At 41.2% G+C, this 22,863-nt stretch overlaps 1 protein-coding gene across 1 annotated transcript in view; it reads left to right on the top strand.

Annotated features, from left to right (window-relative positions):
- LOC134532168 (mediator of RNA polymerase II transcription subunit 12) overlaps positions 1–22,863 on the top strand; it is a 99,781-nt gene that overhangs the window by 7,574 nt on the left and 69,344 nt on the right. The window contains exons 7-12 of the mRNA XM_063368546.1: positions 708–952; positions 2,746–2,851; positions 4,611–4,762; positions 6,666–6,912; positions 7,757–7,991; positions 21,329–21,630. Coding sequence (XP_063224616.1) covers positions 708–952; positions 2,746–2,851; positions 4,611–4,762; positions 6,666–6,912; positions 7,757–7,991; positions 21,329–21,630 — 1,287 coding nt within the window. The remainder of the gene's footprint in view (positions 1–707; positions 953–2,745; positions 2,852–4,610; positions 4,763–6,665; positions 6,913–7,756; positions 7,992–21,328; positions 21,631–22,863) is intronic.

A 22,863-nucleotide genomic window follows, 5' to 3' on the forward strand; every position in this document is an offset into this window, starting at 1 on the left:
TTTCATGTTTAACTTTAAACAGTGGTGAATTACTGCAAGATTTGATGTATTTACTGTTTCATCATGTGAGATAGTGAAATTCTAGTTGACATAAAAACCTAAGCATCTCTGATATTTTATGTAGTGTGGTGTATAGTTGCTATTGTGTCCCATCATGGTGAGTATAAAAATTATTTTTAACACTTTCCTTTTTTTTTGTTTTCCTGGTTTTTTTATGTATTTTTTTTTTGGTCTCTTGAGATATGTGAAAACTAGGTTCTACTGTATTGTAATGAACCAAATTTTCACGTAAAAAACACACAAAGTATCATATTACAGTGACTATTATAAAAGTTTAGACAGAACAATAACAATTGATGGCAAAAAGTGTCAAGTTTACAGTATTTATTTTACGTTACTATGTGTGCTTGTGGTCACGACAGCTTCGTTTACCATTGTAAAAACTACATATGTACTTGCTTTTTTTTTTTTTCGTGTCACTTAACCAGGTGAACCAAAACTTTGGTGGATGTGAACATGATGATGATTAAGTTCATATTGATTTAGTGTGTTAATGCATTGAAATAAAGTTGTATAACGTGAGTTTTTGCATAAACGAACGGTGGATTTCTGTACCGTTGTCATGATGATGTAATGTTATTGTCGGGTCACGGATGGTGGAGGTGACGTGGTGACGTGGAGGGTCGGGGCCGCTCCGTGCCGTGCAGGAGGGGCTGCTGGACCGCCAGGAGCTGCTGCAGTGGATGCTGGACCTGCTGGACCAGCTGCGGCCCGCCCCGGCCGAGGACGGGGCCCTGCGCCTGCTGCTGCCCCTCGCCCTGCAGTACTCGCGGGAGCTGGTGCAGTCGGAGCTGCTGGCCCGCAAGCTGGCGCAGCTGTGCGCTCGCCGCCTGGCGCAGCTGTGCTGTGCCCAGGAGCCGTCCATCGCCTGCCCCTCCCCGCCCGCCGCCAGGTGCCCCGCCAGGGGGGTCGCGTTTATCGTTCGCAAGAACGCCGTATACGTATTCTGTTTTTAGTTTAGTTCCAGAGTAGAGGTGGGACAATACCACACTTTCGATACTAGATTCTGCATTGTTTTTTCAGTTCGATACTTTCGATACTTCGATACTTTAGATGCTTTCGATACTCCAGGGAAAAATATTTTTCCATTAAGTAACAATTATTAAAAATAACATAAATTAGTTTTAAACTATATAAATTCAATCTATCATACCAGCACAATGTCAGATTAAACTTAAATACATAATGTGTAAATAATTGCATTATATTAATGAAAGATATGAATTCATCATTATATATACATATAATAAAACCACCAGAAATGTAAAATACAGTCCATAATCAAGTAAAGCTGACATGAGAAACAGTGGCCTTACAAAATGATTAAAATCCTTTCTTGGAGGGGGGGAAAAGTCACCAAGTCTAAATTAGAAATAAAAAAATTAGGCTATTGTAAAAAGAAAATTAGAAATTTTTGCTTGTTTGTTTCATTTTACAAACAACTTTATGCAATAGAACAATTTTCAATAAAATTTTTACTTGAGAAATGTAAAATACAAAACAATCCGAATGTAAGAAAACAATAACAAACGGGTATATTCAGTTCAAAGATTAATGAATGCACAAAATATGAGATTCGTGCCTTGGTAAAGCACGTGCACCATTTTCATAATCATTGCTAGTTTGCGCCACTAGTCTCGCTTGGTGCTGGCCATAGATGCTACTAGCGAAGTGCACAGTCTTCCTGATACTATCCATATCTATGGTGCGATAAAGTTATTTTCTTACGTTTGCAAAGGTAAAGAAAGAACATTTTTCAAAATAAAAGCATTAATTAAAACGTAATTTATCAGGAGGAATATATATAACAAAAAAAATTGTGAATTTTAGGACTTTTCCGCTTAGTAAAAACGTATGACACAGGAAATTAATGAATTTATAAGTGTATGTTCCGGGAAAGTAAACCATTGTAAGTATAGTACTTTCGGCGGGACCAAAATTAATCGGCATATGAAACGGGAACGTATCATCAAGGTTATACTGTATTTGTATTTTGTACCATGGCGACTCAAAACTTAATTCAATACAAATGAACAAGCATTCCGGTATCAAAAAATTGTATCGAACTTACAGTTTTGATTCTCGATACTTTCTGATACCGTCAAGTATCGAAGGTATCGAGGTATCGAAGTATCGAAAATCCCATCACTATTCCAGAGTACAGTTCCTGCATAGATGGAGGATTGTGGTAATGAAACGCTTTCTTGTTGAGTTTATGAAAGTGCACCAGCTGACAACCATCATGGCGTACTCGGAGCCTCAGCCTGACACTGACTGCTTCAGCCGAACTATTAATGATAAAGCCTTTGCGTCTCCTTGCTTCATTCAAACGCCAGATGTGTTATAAACAGTTCTTTGTTAAGAAATGATGTGAAAACTTTGTTTTTTAAACAATATACGGTTTGTGTACTAGGCATTTTTGTTGCATAATTCAGTTTTTTATCGTAATAAATGCCAAGTCTGCGTATTTAAGAAATTTGTTTTGTCACATTACTAGTCCTGTGTGAATATTCAAATTTTCGAGTATCAAAACGAATAGTTTATTATACAGTTGTTATTTTTATGAAATAGACTGCACTTTGATGATTTTTTTTTCGGACTGTGTAAATGTTACTTAAGCACTGGCTAAACACTGTGTATCCCTGGCACGCGAGAGAGTGACGTGCGACGGGGGTGTGTGCGCAGCCCGGGCGCGCCGCCGCTGGTGAACCCGGTGGCCGTCATGTTCGGGGAGTACATGAGCTGCCCGCACCACCGCGACATCGTGCTGTCCCTCAGCGCCATCATCCAGGTAGTGCTGCTCACGTCGCCCGCTCAGAGTGCCTGGCCAGTTAGAAATTTGACATAAATCTTGTTTCGTACTGAAACTGTTACCAGATAACATGAAAGTCAAAAACGATAGCCGGACGTCCGATGACGCCGGTACCAGATGAACCACTGAGTCTTTCCTGGTGGCCACCAGGATCGCTTGAGTTAATGGCGGCAAAATGGCGCCATATTTGAATTTTGAAGCGTCCAACACTTTGGATTAGTTAATATAAATCTAGGATAAGCACTATTTACAAATCCAACAAATCTGTTAATATATTTCTTTGGTACATTGGAATATTCCAAACACTTGCTTGTTGGGCCAAATACATGGCTGTGTCAACCATTTACAGCACATCAAACCTGATACAAATATTGTATAAATGTTCGTAACTAGTATGAAAAACATGAATCATACTGCATTTTAACTTCACAACAAGTAATATTGTAATTTGACTATTGTCTCGGGAATTTGTAGCTGAAAAAATTGTGTGAAAGATTGAAAACATGGTCTATTTTTGGGATTTTAAATTTAAAAAAAAAAATATTTTTTATAGGTATGTAAGTATTTGGTTCGTCACACTTACTAGTAGCGGGGTAAATAAGCAGCTACGACCAGCACAACAGAGAACACAGGCACTCTGGCTGTGGACGTTGAAAGAAGTCGACAGTTGCGATGGTGTATGACTTTGTGACAATCGATACATCAACACGCGACAGTAGCATCTTACCTTCTCACAACAAAACAAACTTAAGTAAAGATTCCGGATGGGAGAGGAAATTTGCAGGTAAAGAGTTTCATAATATTTCTGGACTAAAGTATAGTTAACAACCAAAATTGGAAATAAGTAGAGTTTCAAATGTATATATGAGCTCATTTCATCAGTATTATGTGATTAAAGTAGTTATTAATAATTTGCATTTTTAGTGAAATTTGAGCATAAAATCAAAATTTAAAGTTAAAACTGGGTCAGTCACCAGTGTTGCTAATCATGTCAATGATGATTTTTAATTATCGACCCTTTACTGATTTTTTTAAAAATGAGAAGTGATATTTAGCTCAAAAAAACTGTACTGTTGCGTTATGTCAGAATGTGGCAAGCCCAGTATTAATCATCAAAACAAGACAATGCAGACAATTTTTTTTAACAACACTATTCATTGGTAATTTTTTTCTTTATCACAGTCGAACATGAAGCGTATCTTCTTATGAGCTGTTGGTTTGTTTGTGGGATCTTTCTATAAAGCTTCTTGAGCAGTGGAGCAGAAGTTATTCAGTTTTTATTTGATGAATGTGAGTCAATGTTTCCTGAATGTAGAATGGTAACCAAAGGTACAGCATATGGAGGTTGTTTGGTACTTAGTGTGAACTCTTGTATATAGAACTGTGTCGTGAGTTAACTTTGTGGCACTTGTACCGGGCCAAGTGATAAACACAGTTTAAATATCCCGCGCCCCACCTTTTTACAGTTTGCACCTTGTTGGAACACAGCAAGGGTTGGCGTCTGTAAACCGTGAGAGTGGCATCCCTGCAATGAGAAACAAAAAAAACAGTCTTTTTTTTCATTGGCATGATGGCGGCAGGTCGCAATGGTGCAGGCTGACGCTATAGTGTAATTTATGTTGCATCGTCGGTTAAAACCATCTCGATGACCAGAGTGGCAGTGAGCGTTACTGGTGAGCTGGGTCGCCCTTGTTGTTGAGTGAGAAGGGTGCTGTGAGTGCGTGCGCGGTGGCTGCAGGTGATCACGCTGGAGTGCCCCACGGCGCTGGTGTGGAACTGTGTGGGCGAGGGCAAGTCGTCGTCCGTGCTGAACGGCTCGCCGCTGGACCACCTGCCCTGCACGCCCGCCACCCTGCCCATGCCCCAGCGCGCCAACAACCCGCGCATCAGGTGCGCGCCTCTCTTTGCAACATGAATGTCAGAAACTTACTGGTTTCTTTAAAAAAAAAAAAAACTTGTTAGTCGGGAGGACTTGAAGTCAAGGGAAATTGTAGGGTTAAAATCAATATTGATGAGAAAAACAATGTGAAAATTCACTAAACTGCTCAATTTTCCATGACCTTTAAGGCCTTCACTATCTCTTGAGTTTTCCAGTCCACTGGGAATATTGTACAATTGATACTTATATCTCTCACACATGACGCAAATGGCAATCATGTAGACAACTTTATTTTGGCGTTTAATGTTTCATTCATATAAACACTGGGAACATCAAATTGTCTCTCGGGTTAAAAAAAAATTCTCTTAATTTTGCAGTGCCCCTTTACAAGATTTTCAATCATTGTTAGTACAGTGAAACCCCTTATTTACGTTACCGTTATTTACGTTTTCCCGTTATGTGCACTATATTCTTCAGGTCCCGTTTAGTTCCCATTTAATCCAATACAATACTTTCACGCGAATTACGTCTCAAAAATCGAATCCATCCCGCTATTTACGTCACGTAACAACCATAGTAGGCCTAAAAACATTGTGAAAAACGTAATGTTTATAGTCGGCAATGAAAATTTTAAATCGCAAAATATACATATTTTATAACACGAAAAGTTGCTTTTATTTCTAAACATATAATAATTTAAGCCTAGGCGTGTAAAAGTCCGAGTAATTAGAGCAGGAGACAATCTAAAATGTACTAGGGAAAAACGTAAACTCACGAATGTATAAACGTTCTGATACTATATTTATGTCACAACTTAGCCGAAATACTGGTACGAGACATAAACCTCACAAGATAAAATGAGCGGAGTCTTGGTAACTGTTTATACATATTTTATAATTTCGGAAGTATTGTACAGTTGACGCATATTTTTTAAACTAACCATTTATTTCTGGGGATCGTAAATAATTAATTATTGGTATCAAGAAATCAAGATGAACGTAAACTTGAACATGTAACGGCAGCGAGAAAACTGGTGCGTATACCAATAAACTGGTATAAGAACTGAACAAAACTGGTACACGGGAGGTGGAGCTTATATTTTTTTCCGCTAAGCTCGTATCTATTGGCTGGCTGCTGATGGAACGTCACAAATCTGGGCGGAGCGTTGAGTGAGTTATATTGCGCATGCGCAGCTCAGACAACAGAGAGAGCCAGCTGGCGACTACGCTGCGTCATAACAGCTGATTGAGTACGATGACCTCTCTCCGCGCACGGCGCGCTATATTGACGATAAATTTCCAATTTGCGGCCCTTTTTTAAATTTTTTTACTGTGGTGCAATGCGTATGTGTAATGTAGCCCGTATTTGTTATGAACGCTGCAGGATGCGACCGTATTTTAATTAACTTTAACGTATTTCTTACTTTTCCCTTTATTTACACTTTCCTGCTTTTTACACTTTTTACTTTGTCCCCATGAAAAGTGCAAATAAGGGGTTTTGCTGTAGTACTCAGAAATACTATTTTATTTTGAAAGTTGCTTTTTAAAATAATTAACCAAAGATAAACACCTGCAATTTCTCAAGCTCGACTCAATTTTTTTTAATGTTACTCATTTTAACTCTACTTGACTAAAAATAATAAGTATTAGCTAAACTCAAAATAATTATTAAGGTATTTTTTCTGAATTTGGATCGACCCAAAAATTTGCTAAATCGGACAAATCTAGTTGGAAGCAACTCAAGTGTGGCAACTCAACTTTTAGAGTACGTAATTATAGTTGGTAAGCATTTGTGTTTTGTTGATAGTTATCCATTCAGGAAATATGTAGTTAAATTCGACACACAATGTTTAATGGGTGTAGGGCTCGCTCTTGACTGCGTGCTGAAGTCTGTGCACATGCGTGCTCGTCGCAGGCACAAGCTGCGCAAGGCGGAGGAGCGCATACGGCAGCGCAGCGCGGCGGCCGAGGGACGCTGGTCCTGCGACAAGTGGCAGCAGTCGTCCGCCGGGCTCACCACCAACAAGGTGCTGACCGCCCTGGACGCGCTCGACCGCCACAGCTTCGACCGCTCCGACCCCACCAACTCCATCGACACCCTCTACGCCAAGATCTTCCCCCCCGCGGCCGCCAAGGACGGAGGCGAGGCCCGGCCGGAATACGTGAGTCGCGCTCCCGTCTGAGCAGTTACCGTCGTGTAGTTCTCATGTGCAACATTTTCATACAAGTTTTCTCTTTGCTCATTATTTTGAAATTGTATCATGCTTCCACTTTCTTCCACTTGGTTTTTATTCTGCAACTTATCTTCTTGTAAATTACTAGAAAATGTTGCTAAAAATAGTTTTCTGAAAACTAACATTTCTCAGTCAAGTAGTTACGTGTTTCCCATAGTCACAGTGGCACTTTTCGCTAAAGCCTGAGTCGATGATGCGCGGTCAATTTTCTTGCTCAATAAGTGCATGAAGTACATATTACACGTCCAGATGAGCAAGACAGCGTAACGGTAAAACATTGGCCTCGCATTCGGTAGAACTAGGGTCAGAGGTCCGATACAGCTATCCGGAATTCTTCCAGGCAAATAATAGGATGGTATAATACAAAAGGCGTATGTTGGTCAAACATTGCAAAGTGAGGGCCAGATACAAAAAAAAATTCCTGTCAGACAACGTCAATCATGTGTGATCTTTTTATTTATTTATTTATTTATTTATAAATTGTGACATGCACACCAACACACTCTTGAGAAGAGAATACAAGGGTGTGCACAGTACAAAAAAAAACTAACACAGTACACAAGAGACACAACAGACAAAGGACACAAACAAGAAAAATTTAAATTTTACCATTGCAATCACCTCACCTAATCTCCAACTAAGGTTTTCCCTGGTATGTAATGTCATGTTGATTTGCGGTAGAACATGAGTGCGAGCAACTAAGTGGTGTGCCGGTAAGGTCACAGTGGACTGAGTGATGTGTTGCGCAGTGACGGTGGGGAGGGGTGCGCAGGGCGCGGGCCAGGACGAGGCGGTCGTGCGGACGCTGTGCGAGTGGGCGGTCAGCACGCAGCGCTCCGGCGAGCACCGTGCCGTGGCCGTGGCCAAGCTGCTGGAGAGGCGGCAGGGGGAGGGCGACGGCCCCGACGACAAGGACTCTGTCTGCTCGGCCGGCGGCGGGCCGGCGGGCGTGCCCGTCTTCCAGCCCCTGCTCATGGCGTTCCTGGACACCGACGCCCCCGTCATAGGTAGCCTCTCGCTCCCGTCGCAGAGCTTCGCGTGATGGTTGTTGGAGGTGGACGGGATCTCGAAATTTGGAATAAAAGTCGGGAAAGAGACATTTCCCGAACTTCGGGAAAATAATTTTTCTTCTCGTGATAATAACTCTTTAGTACTAATACCCTACGGCCGGTAAACTAACTTTTATTATATAAAAACTGTTGGATTTGTAAATAGTGCTTACCCTAGATTTATATTAACTATACCAAGTGTTGGACACTTCAAAATTCAAATATGGCGCCATTTTGCTGCCATTAACTCGAGCGATCCTGGTGGCCACCAGGAAAGACTCAGTGGTTCATCTGGTACCGGCGTCATTGGACGTTCGGCTATCGTTTTTGGACCATCATGTTATCTGGTAACAGTTTCAGTACGAAACAAAAACATTATATGCTTACGTTTGCATCACCATCTACTTCACTCAACAACAGCAACTTTGCATGTGATTAACAAGATAAAAGCACAAAGGTAACACAAAAAAAAATGCACGTGAGACCTCGCTGTGAAACGTAAATTCAACACTCGTTCATAAACTCTTGACTAAATAAAAAAACTTAATGTGATAAAACACATTTAAAATGAATTAATTTTTACTTTTGACAAGAGTAAACATCTTTACCTATCGTTAGGTTATGTTATGTTTGAAAATGAACTTCACGAGAGCAGCTATTAACAATGTTGCTGAACACATGTAATTCAAAACGATATCAACTCCATTTTTAACGGAGAAAGAGAAAGACGCCGTCTTGGTTTTAAATATTTAGGCCATAATTTTTGTCCCATTTTCAGAAACATTGGAGCGGTTTTAAGTTTTTTGCAGTTGGGCATAATGTATGATCTAAAGTAAATTACGGAAAATGAGAACGTTATTCAAAACTGGACGTGATAATTGTTTGTGGGTAATTTTATGAAATACAAACGTGTGGATTCTAAATTTGTCATTTCAGGCTGTAGTGGCAAAGGTGATCTAGGTGTTATTTCAGCACTTATTTGGAAATTCTTCAAGAAATTACCTAGTAACAGGATGCATTGCACTTCTGCCATTCTGTCCTGAAAACTGAATATGGTTCAACAACAGGAGGCACGTAATAAAACATCCTAAAGCCAAAAAAATGAGTTAGTCATTCTTCAAGTAAAATACAGCAACTGAGTTTGGTAGTGATCATGTTTGCTCTATTGCTGGCAAAAGTGTCAATAAAAAAATAACAAGTGAACATGTTGAAGAATTTTAGTATTTCTTCACAAAAATTTGAAGTAGAATAGGCCATGAGATGTTTGTTTTTATTTCCTTTATAGGTTACTCATTATTTTTCCTTATTTGTCATTATTTTTTTATGAACCCTTAAATCATTTGGTCTATTAATGTGGATGGTTTATGCAATACTTAAAAATATGCACTTTTTAATAGTAGATAATATTTTCTGTATACAAGTGAAGTAACATAACTTCAATGCTGTTAATCCCGGTCACGAGAATCCAATACCTTTTTCTGGCCAAATCCCGTCCCGAAGTAAATATGCCATTTCCGTCCACCTCCAAATATTATACTTTCTCGTGGATTAAAATTTATTAAAAACCAACTTAGGTTGGTCATTAACTTACATATTCAACTACACAGTGCATTATCTTTTTTTTCTAACCCAAAGTAAAAAATTTGCATAAGAATCACACTACATTTATTGAATAAAGAATCTGCATAAAATATGTGATTCATACGCAGGTAAGTGTAAATTCCTGGCAGTTTATGTCAGCCATTAAGCTATAATTTCACTCACAATCAGTGAAATAAAACAGTTTGTTTTACAAACAAATATGTTGGCCAAACATTTAACAGTATTTCTTTTTGAAATTCTGGAAGAATATTCATCTTGTCAAACTACAAAGATTGATAAAGGCACCTGTCTAAAAAAAATGCACTTGTATGTGGGATATACTTAATTTTTGGACAGTGCTATATTCACAAATGCATCAATTTAGTTCTGATGTAAATGAGAAAATTACAAATTTCTGGTCAATGCTTGATACTTAATGGTAAAATTTTTAAATACATTTTAAAACTTTAAGTACCTAAATTTTTAGCTTTGAGTTCATTATTTAGTCTTTTATTTCAAGTTCATAGTCTTAAAGAGCTGGATATTTATAGCATGAAATCAGTACTATTGCCTTATGATTCTTACCTGTTAAGTTCCAATTGTACCTAAGTGATAAGATAGAAGACACCACTTAGATATAGGACATTAGTTATAGGTCATCACACTGGTCATGTGACAACTACGATTGCTTGATGATATCGGTTGGACGAACTGAATCGCATGTCAGCCTAGATTATGTGATTTCAGTTGTACAGGTAACAAATACAACCTCAGGTACAGGTATAACAATGTTGATACAAGCGGAGCGAGGTGTTGCAGTGGCAAGGCACCGGACTAGACTTGGAATCCCGTCCTGGCTCTGCGGTCTCTCGAGATCACTCGAGACAAGTGTTGGGGTGGACCCCTGTTGCGTGTGCATACCCTCTGATGCTCGACAGTGAAACCTCTTTATAAAGTACCTCCCATCAAAGAATTTCTCACTTTAAAGTGTGTATATATATATATTCATGTCTCAAGAGTAACCGGTCGGTATAAAGTAATTTCATTACTAAGCACCAAAAATGTGATATTTGTTCTTTAGGTACGTTGTAATGAGATTTCACTGTAATGACCTTGGTGTCGTGTGTTTACCTTCTAATGCTCAAATCAGCGTGATGACAAGACTTTTATTTTATTCCAAATAATTATAAAACTGGTCCTACAATGACCATAATAACTTGTAGTAAGGTAGTATAATTGTAGCTCTGTGAAAGCACCAACGTTGTGTAGTTGTCGTGTCAGCAATTCTTCGTGCATCAACCAGACGCCGCTACTCATCGTCCTAGCGATCCCATTTGTTCCGTTGTGCATTGTGTTTAAGAACGCTGACACGTCGCTTGGTGGTGCTGCAGAGTTTTTCGGTTGAAGGAGAGTGCATTATGCCAGTATGTTACATACCAGATTGGCCCGGCAATACAACCCAGAAAAATAACAGTCATTTTAAACATTTGAAAAATTTGTTTATATATTATGTTTTGTAAGTTTATAGAGTTGCCAACATCGAAGATAATTGTTCCCTTAGGATCTTTGCATTAAAATGAAAGAATTGAAGACAGTCTTTTATTATTATTATTATTCCTCAAAACAAAGACAACAAAAACAGATCATAACTTACAGTTCCAGACGAATTATCACACATTCAATGTAGAGTGTCGCTCGATTAACCAAAAAAAAAATATTCCTTGTTTTCATTTTTATTTGAGCCTGGCCCTAATCAACAGGTGTGAAGTGAGCTATACGTTACTTTACTCCATTTTTCTGGCGAGCTGCCGACAACGTGGCTACGATCGAGCGACAACTAACTTGCACCACGCAGTTACCTTCCTTTACAAAGCTAGAAACAAAGGGAGGCAACCCCGTGGGCCAACCGACCAATCACAATCCAGTACCTGAACATAAGGAAAAATACTGAAAAAAAATTTTCTTCTCTAAAAGTCTGGGAAGACACATCACTGGCTGGCTCCGATTGGCTGGCAAGACAGCTAGCAAGACGACCTTGGATTTAGGTTCGCCGGGAGCGGTGTTTAAAGCCCCAGTCGGTGCCCTGGGTGAAGATCGTGGCTGGCTCATTAGAAAAGTGTTAGGGCGAATGCCTATATGTGCCCTACAGCCCTGGGACATTAGAACGGGGCATGACTGGAGCTGCTAACCCAAGCTGAGCTCTGGGAAGAGGACTGCCCTGAGAGGGCGCTGAAAAGAGCACTCTCCGTCACGTTGTCGTGTTCGTGGTCTGAGGCGGGAAGAAAAATGATGGCTAATACTTGCCTGGCGAAATTACACCAGACTATTGGCTGCTGTGCTGGCAAGCGTAGCAAGACTAGTGAGAAAGATTTGATGAGGATGGACAGTGGGCTAACAAAGTTTATATTAGGGAATTAAGGTAAAAAAAAAATTGTGTCAATTATTTTAAATTGCTTCACATACTTCCCCTCTGAAAGGTGAAACCAGGGTTTAGTCAGGAGAAAAATAATTATAAAATTTGTTAAAAGTTAAAAATTTTAGAAATAATTTTATTCAATTGTGTAGAGGTGGAAGTAAAAATAATATTGATCTCAGATGTTGGACATGGTGTAGATTCACAAACTGGGCACAATGTGGGAGGCAGAAAAACTGAGGGAGAAATGGAACTCTGTCCTTGAGAACTCAGTGATGAATGGGGAATGCACACCCTTGAATATATAAAATGGGAATGGAACCCCTGTACATGAATCTTTTCAGAAAATATAACAGAGAAAGGTGTTGGGACCTAGCCCGCAATTTCTGGAACTGGGTATGACCAAATGAAAATTTAATGCTTGCTCAAAAAAGCGAAGCGAAAACTCTGACCCGGAATCTATATATATTAGCTTAACATAGGATCCTGGTTGTTCATGCTCTGAAAGGTGATCAGTCTAACAGGCTGGAAAAGTGGTGCCTATGAGGGAAATTCCCAATGCTAGATTGGGTGAGAAACCCAAAAGATCAACGTCTCAAAATGTCAAGGAAGAAAATAAATTGTAAGAAGATTTAGCAAATTCAACAAGGACAGTAGGATTCGAGCAAGATAATTATATTTTATGATTTAATATTTAATTATGTAAATATATTATACATATTTTAAAGATTGTATTTATTATTTAAATTTTTTTTTTTAAACATATTAGTTAATCTTAGCTTTCAAATTTAGGTACTAAAAAAAACATAAAATCACAATAAATCATAATTTAAATCAAGATGGACAACTATCTTTAAATGGTAATCGGATCTTCCATGGTAGGCATAAGGTTTAACACTTTCTGAGAGGGGGTTTGAACACAGGTCGTACAAAGGTGAGTGGTGGGAATGTAACCCAAAGAACACTGGGACTGAATGCAATCTAGCGTTTATTTAGTGCTGCTCAGTGGCTAAGCATGACCAAGTTCTTCTTTAGAAAAAAAACACAAAAAAAAATCCATTTGCTGTTTGGATGTCTAAAACTCCAAACTATATAAAATTACATCATAATGATGCAAAATAAACTACTAACTTCAGTGAGAGTGCAAGAGAGAAATTAAAAATTTTGAAATTTGGTGTACATAGATGTAAAACACTTCATAAAAATGATGTTGACAAAAATCGAAAGTAAGAAAATTTTGATAAAAACATCATCACGGATGGTTAATTTAAATTCAATGATGATAGTTTGCAACAGAAACCATAATCAAACAAAAATTATTATTAATTTACTTTGAAAATGATTGATTTTGTAATATCAATTATGCATAATAGCTGTTACTATAATGGAGTGATTCAAAAGTTTAAAATTTATAGCTTACTTGCTGATAGAACAGTCTACGTAAAAAGGTAGTCCATCATAGAAAATTCATCATCTCAGTGCTAGCACAGGAAATGTGTGGAAAATTTGACTAAGGAAAATTTAATTTAGACAAACTTTTGTCGAAGACAAGAGTGACTACTACTCATTGGGTGATCACAAAATCAATCAAAACAAAAGTTTCACGAGGTGAAAATACTATTCACCAGTTTGCAGTTTACATAGAGATTAAACATAAATATTTGGTTAAAAATTAATATTTTTTGGGTAGTAGTATAACACTAGGGTATGCTTATATAAGCAAACCACGCTCTGCTACCATCTGTTAATGCCATTGTGTATTTAAAGCTTTATATTAATTTTCTTATAAAAGCCCTGGAAGCTGCTTTAAGTGGGCGAAAGATACTACAGTATACTCAAGAGGGTACACAAGGGAGAAACAATAAAAAACATTAAACTTCTCGCAAGAAGAAGTTGAAAATGGATCGTATTTGAAGATATAAATGAAAAATAAGAAGTTTGCCTAAAGCCTTTTATTGTTAATTATGGCTTTCATTATTTTCTTTTGATGGTTTTAAGAATTACAAGACTACGCAGATTAAAGTTAATTGGGGCCCCGACCGTGAAAACTTATAAATTACAAACAGAATATTGACTGGAGGTCGCAACCGGAGGGCTCGCTCCGTTGACCAACAGAAAAAATAACGATGGTGGGTGGTAGCCTAACTTAAGGGGAATCTGAGGTCACTCGCATTCCAAAAGGCAGCGTGCTCCGTCGGGGCACGGGCGAAACAGTCTCAGGGTTAGTTCTCAACGCTGAGAAGAGCACTCTCGGTCACGGAGCCGGAACCTGTTAATGGTCGCGTGCTCGGCCTGAGGCGGGAAGAAAAGTGATGGCTAATACTTGCCTGGGGAAACCACACCAGACTATTGGTTGCGGCGCTGAGAAAGCGTAGCGGGGACTCGAGTGAGAAAGATTTGATAAAGATGGTCAATGGGCTATCAAAGTTTATATTAGGGAATTTAGATAAAAAAAAAAAATTAATTTGTAGCAATTATTTTAAATTTGCGGCACTGTGTGCAGTATGTTAGTGGTGTGCTGTATTTATTAAGGCACGGGTCTTTTTTAAGCTGACCAGATGTTCACAAAACTGAATTGAAACTAATAGTTTAGCTGCATGACGCCCAGCAACGCGGAGAAACGGTAAAAGACTGACGAAACTATTTACAGATGGCACTGCTGAACAAGATGGCCGCCACAGTGGCGCACTCACGATCGATGGCGCCAAATTCAAATATCCAAACCACCACACGTTCTAGCACTATGCCCAAACATACCGCCCACCAAAAATAACATTTTTTATGTTTCACTACACTGGTTCTTAGTTGACTGGCAACCGACACAATTTTATCACTGGCCGCTTCACCACTCGATGCTGCTGTTTGATAGTAGCTACTCTTGACACACCATCCTGACCAGGATGTAGGGTTGCGACGCGGCCGAGTTGCCACTGCAGGGGTGGAAGGTGGTCTTCTTTGATGAGGACAAGGTCACCAACCTGCAGGTCACCTTCGCTTTTGGTCCACTTGCCACGTGGTTGTAGTGTGTGCAAATATTCCTTGTGCCACCGCTGCCAGAAGTGCTGTGATGCACTTTGTACCAGCTGCCATCTGTCTAATCTGTTGGTCTGAATTTCCGTGAGGTCTGCAGCTGGAGGAGATGTAAGAGAAGTGCCAACAAGGAAATGTGCTGGCGTAAGGGCCTCCACGTCATTTGGATCTGATGAAATGGCACAGAGTGGACGTGAATTGAGGACAGCTTCAATTTGAGTGAACAAAGTCGACAGCTCTTCAAACGTGAGTATCTGCTGGCCAACGACTCTCTTGAGATGGTACTTCGCAGACTTGATGCTTGCCTCCCACAGGCCTCCAAAATGTGGCGCAGATGGAGGATTGAGGTTCCACTGAATCCCACGAGTAGCCAGAGTGTCTGCCACACAATGCCAGTTAGAGGTGTTCCTCAGGTACCTTTGAAGGTCATTGAAGTAGCGACGTGCCCCTATGAAGTTGGTTCCACAATCTGAAAAAACAGCCTTACAGAGTCCACGCCTAGCCACGAATCTGAAAAAGGCATTTAAGTAGGCAGTGGTACTCAATGATGAAACAACTTCCAAGTGTACTGCCTTAGTTGCTAAGCATATGAATAAGCACAGGTAGGCCTTGGATGAACGACTGTTTCGACCATTCGAAAGCCTGACTTGGAAAGGGCCCCCATAGTCAACACCCACATTCAGAAATGGTCTTGTTTGTTGCACTCGACTTGGTGGAAGATTTCCCATGGATGGCTGCACATTGGTGGCTCTGAATCTGTAACATTTTACACAAGCGTGTATCCTAGTCTTGACAGCTCCTCTACCTGCCACTATCCAGTACTCACACCGAATTGCAGCATGTGTGGCACTGGGGCCAGCATGAAGGTGTAAGACATGATAGTAGTCAATAATCATTTCTGTCACAAAACTCCTTTTGGGAAGCAGGACTTGATGTTTCATTTCATAGGCTACATGTGAATTCTGCAGGCGTCCACCTACACGGATGATCCCATCAGCGTCAATGAATGGCTGTAGTCTTTTAATTCCAGAAGAACATTCGCGAGCTGCAGCCAAACAATCAAACTCTAATTTGAAATTCTCTTGCTGAAGCTGCTTCAAACACACCTTCTTGGCAGCGTCAATTTCTGCTACAGTGAGAGGACCTGTGTGTCGCAACTCCCTTGAAACCTTTAAATTTAATGCAAATCTCAACACGTACGCAAGTACTCTTTGCAGTCGTGACCAGGACGAAAACCTACAAAGGATGTTAAGAATGTTCGGTATACACTGACCAACCAATGAGACTAGCGTGATTGCCTTCAACTCCTCTTTACCTTCCTCTGAACTGGTATATCCTTGACTGGGCCATAAATCCACCTCTGCTGTCAACCAACTTGGCCCAGTCCACCAAAGTGGGTGTGTTAGAAGCTCCTTGGGTGAGAGTCCTCTTGATGCACAGTCTGCAGCATTTTCAGCAGAGGAAACATGTCTCCAGTGAACCGGAACCTTGCTCTCCTGAATACGAGAAACTCTGTTCGCCACAAATGTTTTCAGCCGATGTGGCGGAATCTTAATCCAAGCAAGCACTACGGTCGAGTCACACCATGCATAAATGCAACTTATATGGATTCGCTCGGACAGTGTTGTGATCAGTGATTCAATCAATTTGATAAGCAAGAGTGCAGCCTGCAATTCAAGTCGCGGAAGTGTGACGGTCTTCAGTGGTGCAACACGTGACTTGGCGAGAAGCAAATGTGATTTTGTTTCACCGTGGCTAGAAGTCCGCAAATACACAACAGCTGCGTAACCTTCATTGGATGCATCACTAAAACCATGGAGCTGGTATTCTGACTGTGGTGCAGAAACAAGACGAGGTACGGACAGCTTGCTTAGGACATCCAACTGGCCAATGAAAACCTGCCAATCAGCAACTAAGTCTAGTGGTGGGGTGTCGTCCCAAGAAACTCCCAGTAACCAAAGCCTTTGGAGAAAGATTTTGGCTCGAATGATGACTGGAGTAATCCACCCTAGCGGATCATATAACCTAGCAATTTCTGAAAGGATGGTTCTCTTGGTGACTGTTGCACTGGCATGCTGAACATGATATGAGAAAACGTCTGCCTTCCAATCCCATTGAAGACCAAGTACCTTAATAACTTCATTGCTACCATGAAAACTAAGTGGACTCTCCCGGTGATCTTCTGGAACTGCATCCAAAACTGCCTTACTATTACTGGACCATTTTCTTAGTTCAAAACCACCTTGTTTCAGGAGATTTATTAATTCTTGCTGTAACGCGAGAGCTTCTGTGACTGATGCTGCACCAGTCACAATGTCATCTACAAACACGTCATCCATCACAACCCTTGCTGCCATCGGATACAGAGGACCCTCTTCCATTGCAAGTTGCTGTAAGGCTCTCATCGCCATAAATGGAGCAGCTGAGACTCCGTAAGTGACAGTGTCAAGTTGGAATTCACGTATTGGTTGGTCAGGGTTCTCCCTCCACAGAATTACCTGGTATGGTGCATCGTCTGGATGCACGAGAACCTGACGATACATTTTGCAGATGTCTGTAGTTAATACCACACGGTGAAGACGGAAGTGAGTGATTATGTCCACAATGTCATTTTGAAGCTTGGGTCCAGTCATCAAAACATCATTGAGTGACTTCCCTGAAGTGGAGCGAGTTGAGGCATCAAACACCACTCGTAACTTTGTTGTTGAGCTGGATTCCTTGCACACATAGTGATGAGGGATGTAGTAACGACGTTCCTGACCAGTTGCATTATCTAGACAATGCATGTGCCCCAGTTGCTCATATTCACGGAGGAACTTGCAATATTCGATATAGGCTTCCGGTTGGTGATGTAGTCTGGATTCCAACTGACGTAACCTCTTAACTGCATGACTACGTGTATCTCCTAAATCTGGGTCTCTCTCCTTAAATGGTAGTCTCAGTACATATCTTCCTTCGAGGTTTCGTGAGTGAGTCTCAACAAAATGATTCTCACATTTTGTGTCTTCTAGGCTGGAATGCTGGACAGATGGTAACTCCTCGGTCTCCCAGAACTTGCGGATGGTATCTGTTAGGGCTGTATCCGATGACGCATACATTGAGACAACACCACTACTGGAAGTATCTGCAACCTGAGTCACCTTACCCATAATAACCCAACCAAATATACTGTGCAACGCTACAGGAACTCCCTTCGAAGGCTGGTACCGCCCACCATCAAACACGTCTGGATATACATCAGCACCAAGAAGGATATCAATTGCTCCTGGAGTATCAAAAGATGGGTCCGCTAGTTCCAGATGTCGATACATGTCTCTCACATGGTGGGGAAGGGGAATGGTGGGTAAATTGGCAGCTATGTTCTTCAACACTAAAGCATCAGTAACAACGTCAGTTCCTACGCCCTTACATGATGTTAGAAAACAAGTAACTGCACCACTGTTAGCAACAACAACAGAGTGAGCCAGACCCACAACAGGAACCTTAGCCCTTCGACACTTTAGCCCCAACCTATGAACACATTCTTCGGTAATAAATGAGCTCTGCGATCCTGAATCGAGTAGTACTCTAACATTTTGCAGCATTCCACTTGCATCCTGAACTCGTACCATAGCAGTACCTAGAACGACAGTGGTTGAAACTGCAGTTGAAGAAGTTAGCGATACCACTGTCGCAGCATCCTCCTTGTGACTTGCTTGTGGCATAGTAATCTCTTGGATGGATTCACCTGCAGGTAGTTTCACTTCTTGATTGGGAACCGCAGTGTGAAGGAGAGAATGGTGTCTCCTGCCGCAGTGATAACAGTTTCTTCTTGACCTACAATCCTTCACTCTGTGACCTTGTAAGCAGTTAAAACACAGCATCTTCCTACGTACAAACTCTATCCTGTCATCACTTGACTGACCCGTAAAAACAGGGCACTTGTGAAGTCCATGCATGTCTCCACAGGCACTACAGGGCTCTGCTTCTGCTGTCACTAGAAATGAGGATTTAAAATTTGGGTTTTTAGGCAGTGACCTCTTTGGAAAAGGGCGTGCGTCAGGCACTACAGCTGGAGTGTGATTTGACATCATCAGGGCCTTAGACTGCAGCTCCACGAACTCTAACAATTGATTAAATGTGGGCATTTGAACATTTTTGTGTGCTATTTCAAACTGATTTCTTGTATCTGGATCAAGCTTTGGTAACATTAGATTCAGCAACACAAAGCTCCATTCAGTAACAGGCAACTTCAGAACTTTCAAGGCACCCAGATTCTCCTTTAGAACATCTACCATATTTCTCAGTTTGTCAGGCGCAACAATTGACAGACGAGGAAGTTGCACAATCTTGTCCCAATGCATGTTTGCAATTGCCCGGACATTGTGATACCTATCTACCAAAGTTTGCCATGCCAGAATATAATTTTCCTTAGACAGTGGGAGTGTCTTTATTAGATTAAATGGCTCACCTGATAGTGATGTCAGAAGGTATTGGTGTTTCTCCACATCTGACAGGCCCTCATTATTATGCACCAAGGATGTGAAAAGGTCATAAAATGTGGGCCAGTCAGTCAAGAGACCCTTGAATTCTGGCAACTGCAGCTTCGGCAACTTAACGTTCGAAGATGTCTTGGCAATTTGATTGCGTTGTTTGTTCTGGCCTGTTTCGTTAACAGTGATCTTGTTAAATACTTCCTGTATCCTATAGTAGGCTTCATCAAATTCCTCAAGTTCCCTTTCGCTGGCTTCAGATTCCACTAACGACTCGGTCTCTGTAGCTTGAATAGCAAGTTGCATGTGATTTTCTTCAAAGTCTGTCTTCAATTGGTGTAAATCGGTACACGTGACCTTGAAAAGTCCCGCGCGACTCGGGTTGCGCTCGACTTCGTCGGCGAGCGTCAGAAGTCTTGTAATGCGGCACTTAACGAGGCGCAAACGCGTTTTGGCTTGATTTGACATTTTAAGTAACGGTCTTGCAGACGTTCGGACGCACCGGCAATACACGAACCAATGCAAGATAGGTAACCTAGGCCTAACCTAAAACCACACGTGTTGCCTATAATCGCTTGCACGCAATCAAAATTACGTAAAGTACATTTATGAGCTCAAATAATACAGTGTTTGCGTATACACTGATATTTTCTTGATAGCACAACACTATAGTCCCGGATAAAGTCACGCACGCGATTCGTAACGGTACTGCACATGTCAATTTTTGAACAAAGAAGACCGATATCTGAATGGCTTTTACGTTGTTTATGCGATCCACCGAATAAACTGGCTCAAACATACAGATATCCGGCCCGGAGGACCAAAAAATGTTCACAAAACTGAATTGAAACTAATAGTTTAGCTGCATGACGCCCAGCAACGCGGAGAAACGGTAAAAGACTGACGAAACTATTTACAGATGGCACTGCTGAACAAGATGGCCGCCACAGTGGCGCACTCACGATCGATGGCGCCAAATTCAAATATCCAAACCACCACACGTTCTAGCACTATGCCCAAACACCAGAACGTTTGAAATCAACTTGTGACGGACATTCCCGCGTGGAGACTTGTTAGAATATTGGATGAATAAAAGTCGGCAGAGCTTACAAAACACGTTTACTGTCCCACACAACAAAAAAAATAAGCCGGTCGCCAGTCTAGCCAATAACATAACAATAAAACCGCCATGTTTTCTCATAGGTCAAACAGACAATAATTCATTCTCCAACAAGACGTCTCGAACACAGCTTGTCTCACTGTCGTCAGTGTTGAAGTGCGTGTCGGTGTGGAAGTGCGTGTCAGTGTTGAAATGCGTGTCGGTGTTGAAGTGCGTGTCGGTGTGGAAGTGCGTGTCGGTGTTGAAGTGCGTGTCGGTGTTGAAGTGCGTGTCGGTGTGGAAGTGTGTGTCGGTGTGGAAGTGCGTGTCGGTGTTGAAGTGCGTGTCGGTGTGGAAGTGCGTGTCGGTGTGGAAGTGCGTGTCGGTGTGGAAGTGCGTGTCGGTGTTGAAGTGCGTGTCGGTGTTGAAGTGCGTGTCGGTGTGGAAGTGCGTGTCGGTGTGGAAGTGCGTGTCGGTGTGGAAGTGCGTGTCGGTGTTGAAGTGCGTGTCGGTGTGGAAGTGCGTGTCGGTGTTGAAGTGCGTGTCGGTGTGGAAGTGCGTGTGGGTGTGGAAGTGCGTGTCGGTGTGGAAGTGCGTGTCGGTGTGGAAGTGTGTGTCGGTGTGGAAGTGCGTGTCGGTGTGGAAGTGCGTGTCTGTGTTGAAGTGCGTGTCGGTGTGGAAGTGCGTGTGGGTGTTGCAGAGGACACGCCTAGCCCGCAGAACCGCGCCACCTTCACCAACCTGGTGCACCTGTTCGCCGAGCTGATCCGGCACGACATCTTCTCCCACGACGTGTACATGTGCACGCTGATCTCGCGCGGGGACCTGAACACGAGCGGGCCGGGGGGCGGGGCGGGGGGCGCCGGGGGCGCCGGCACCCCGCACGCCTCCAGCAACAAGCCCGCCACGCCCGCGGAGGCCATCTGCAACCCGGGGCTGCAGGACGACGACTCGACGCTCTTCCCGGGCATAGAGTTCAAGCCGGGCAAGCTGGACGTGCAGGTGAGCGCCGTCGTCCGGAGCTCCCGGTGGTTCCAGAACAGCACGGGGCAGTCGGGCTGTTCCGATACCAGTTCCCAATAACCGAACAACTATTACTGATACCCCAATACCGCCAGGGGCGGGTTTTAGGGGTTAAACCCCCCCCCCCCCCCCCCCTAGCACCAAATCTTTAATTAATTTATTATTCATCACTCAAACAAATTTCATATTAAAAGTAATAAAAAATTTACCGTTAAAATATTTAAATTTTAAGTACCGAAAACTGCTAAAATAGCACTATTTTACACCTTAAAATCCAAATTTCCCGAGGGAGGACACCCGGACCCCCCCGCTTTAATACGGGGAGGGGCCATGCTTCTTAACACCCCCCATACACAAATCCTGGCTACACCACTGAATACCACCACTGATTCCTTACACTTAGAGACAAGATTTTATAGTTTTATTTTAAGGACAATTTTCGTTTTTAAATCAGGAGACTTCAGTGATTTATTAACTTGTATTTCGATTTATATGGTGTATTGACATTCCTTGTGGTGTTATTTCGGCTTTATTGCAATCCACCATATAATCTTATCCCTGCTTATATTTGCAATTAGTGGCTTCACTAATTGAATTAATAATTGAAACATAATTTTTTGATAAATATGTTTAAAAGTGTAAATTTTTTTTTGAAATTAAATTGTAATCAAGTTTATTGAAAACTGTGCATCACTTATTTATTAGGTAAACATTTTCATTTATATTTACTCATAGTTAAACAGTACCTGAGTTTTAAATTTTTATGATTTTCTGTTTGAAAATATTTAAAATAATTCAATAAAGATAAAATTTATATTAAATATATGAAAAACATTGCAAGCATCCAAAAAAAAAAAATTCAAAGTTAAGAATATTTTTCTGATACTTTTGCTACCTATGCCGATACCTTGGTATCGGCAAAGAACTGAATATTGGCCAGTATTCGGTATTGGAAATGCCCTAATTGACAGTATCATTCTGGAAAGATATTTAGTTTCTAAAGGTAGGGTCATCAAGAGAAACTTTCCAAACCCACAGTTAAAAAAATCCTGCATAGTTTAAATGTGGCCACAACTGTAAATGTTTTCTTTGCGTATTGCATAGCTTGTAGGGTTTCCTGTGAGTCTCGTCAACTGTTGGTTTGGAAGGTTATCCCTATCATGGTAGAACCAGGCATTACAAAAGATCTGGAAATTATCCCTCTCGAGGGCT

Source organism: Bacillus rossius, chromosome 5 (assembly GCF_032445375.1).
Source record: "Bacillus rossius redtenbacheri isolate Brsri chromosome 5, Brsri_v3, whole genome shotgun sequence".
Lineage (NCBI taxonomy): Eukaryota > Metazoa > Arthropoda > Insecta > Phasmatodea > Bacillidae > Bacillus > Bacillus rossius.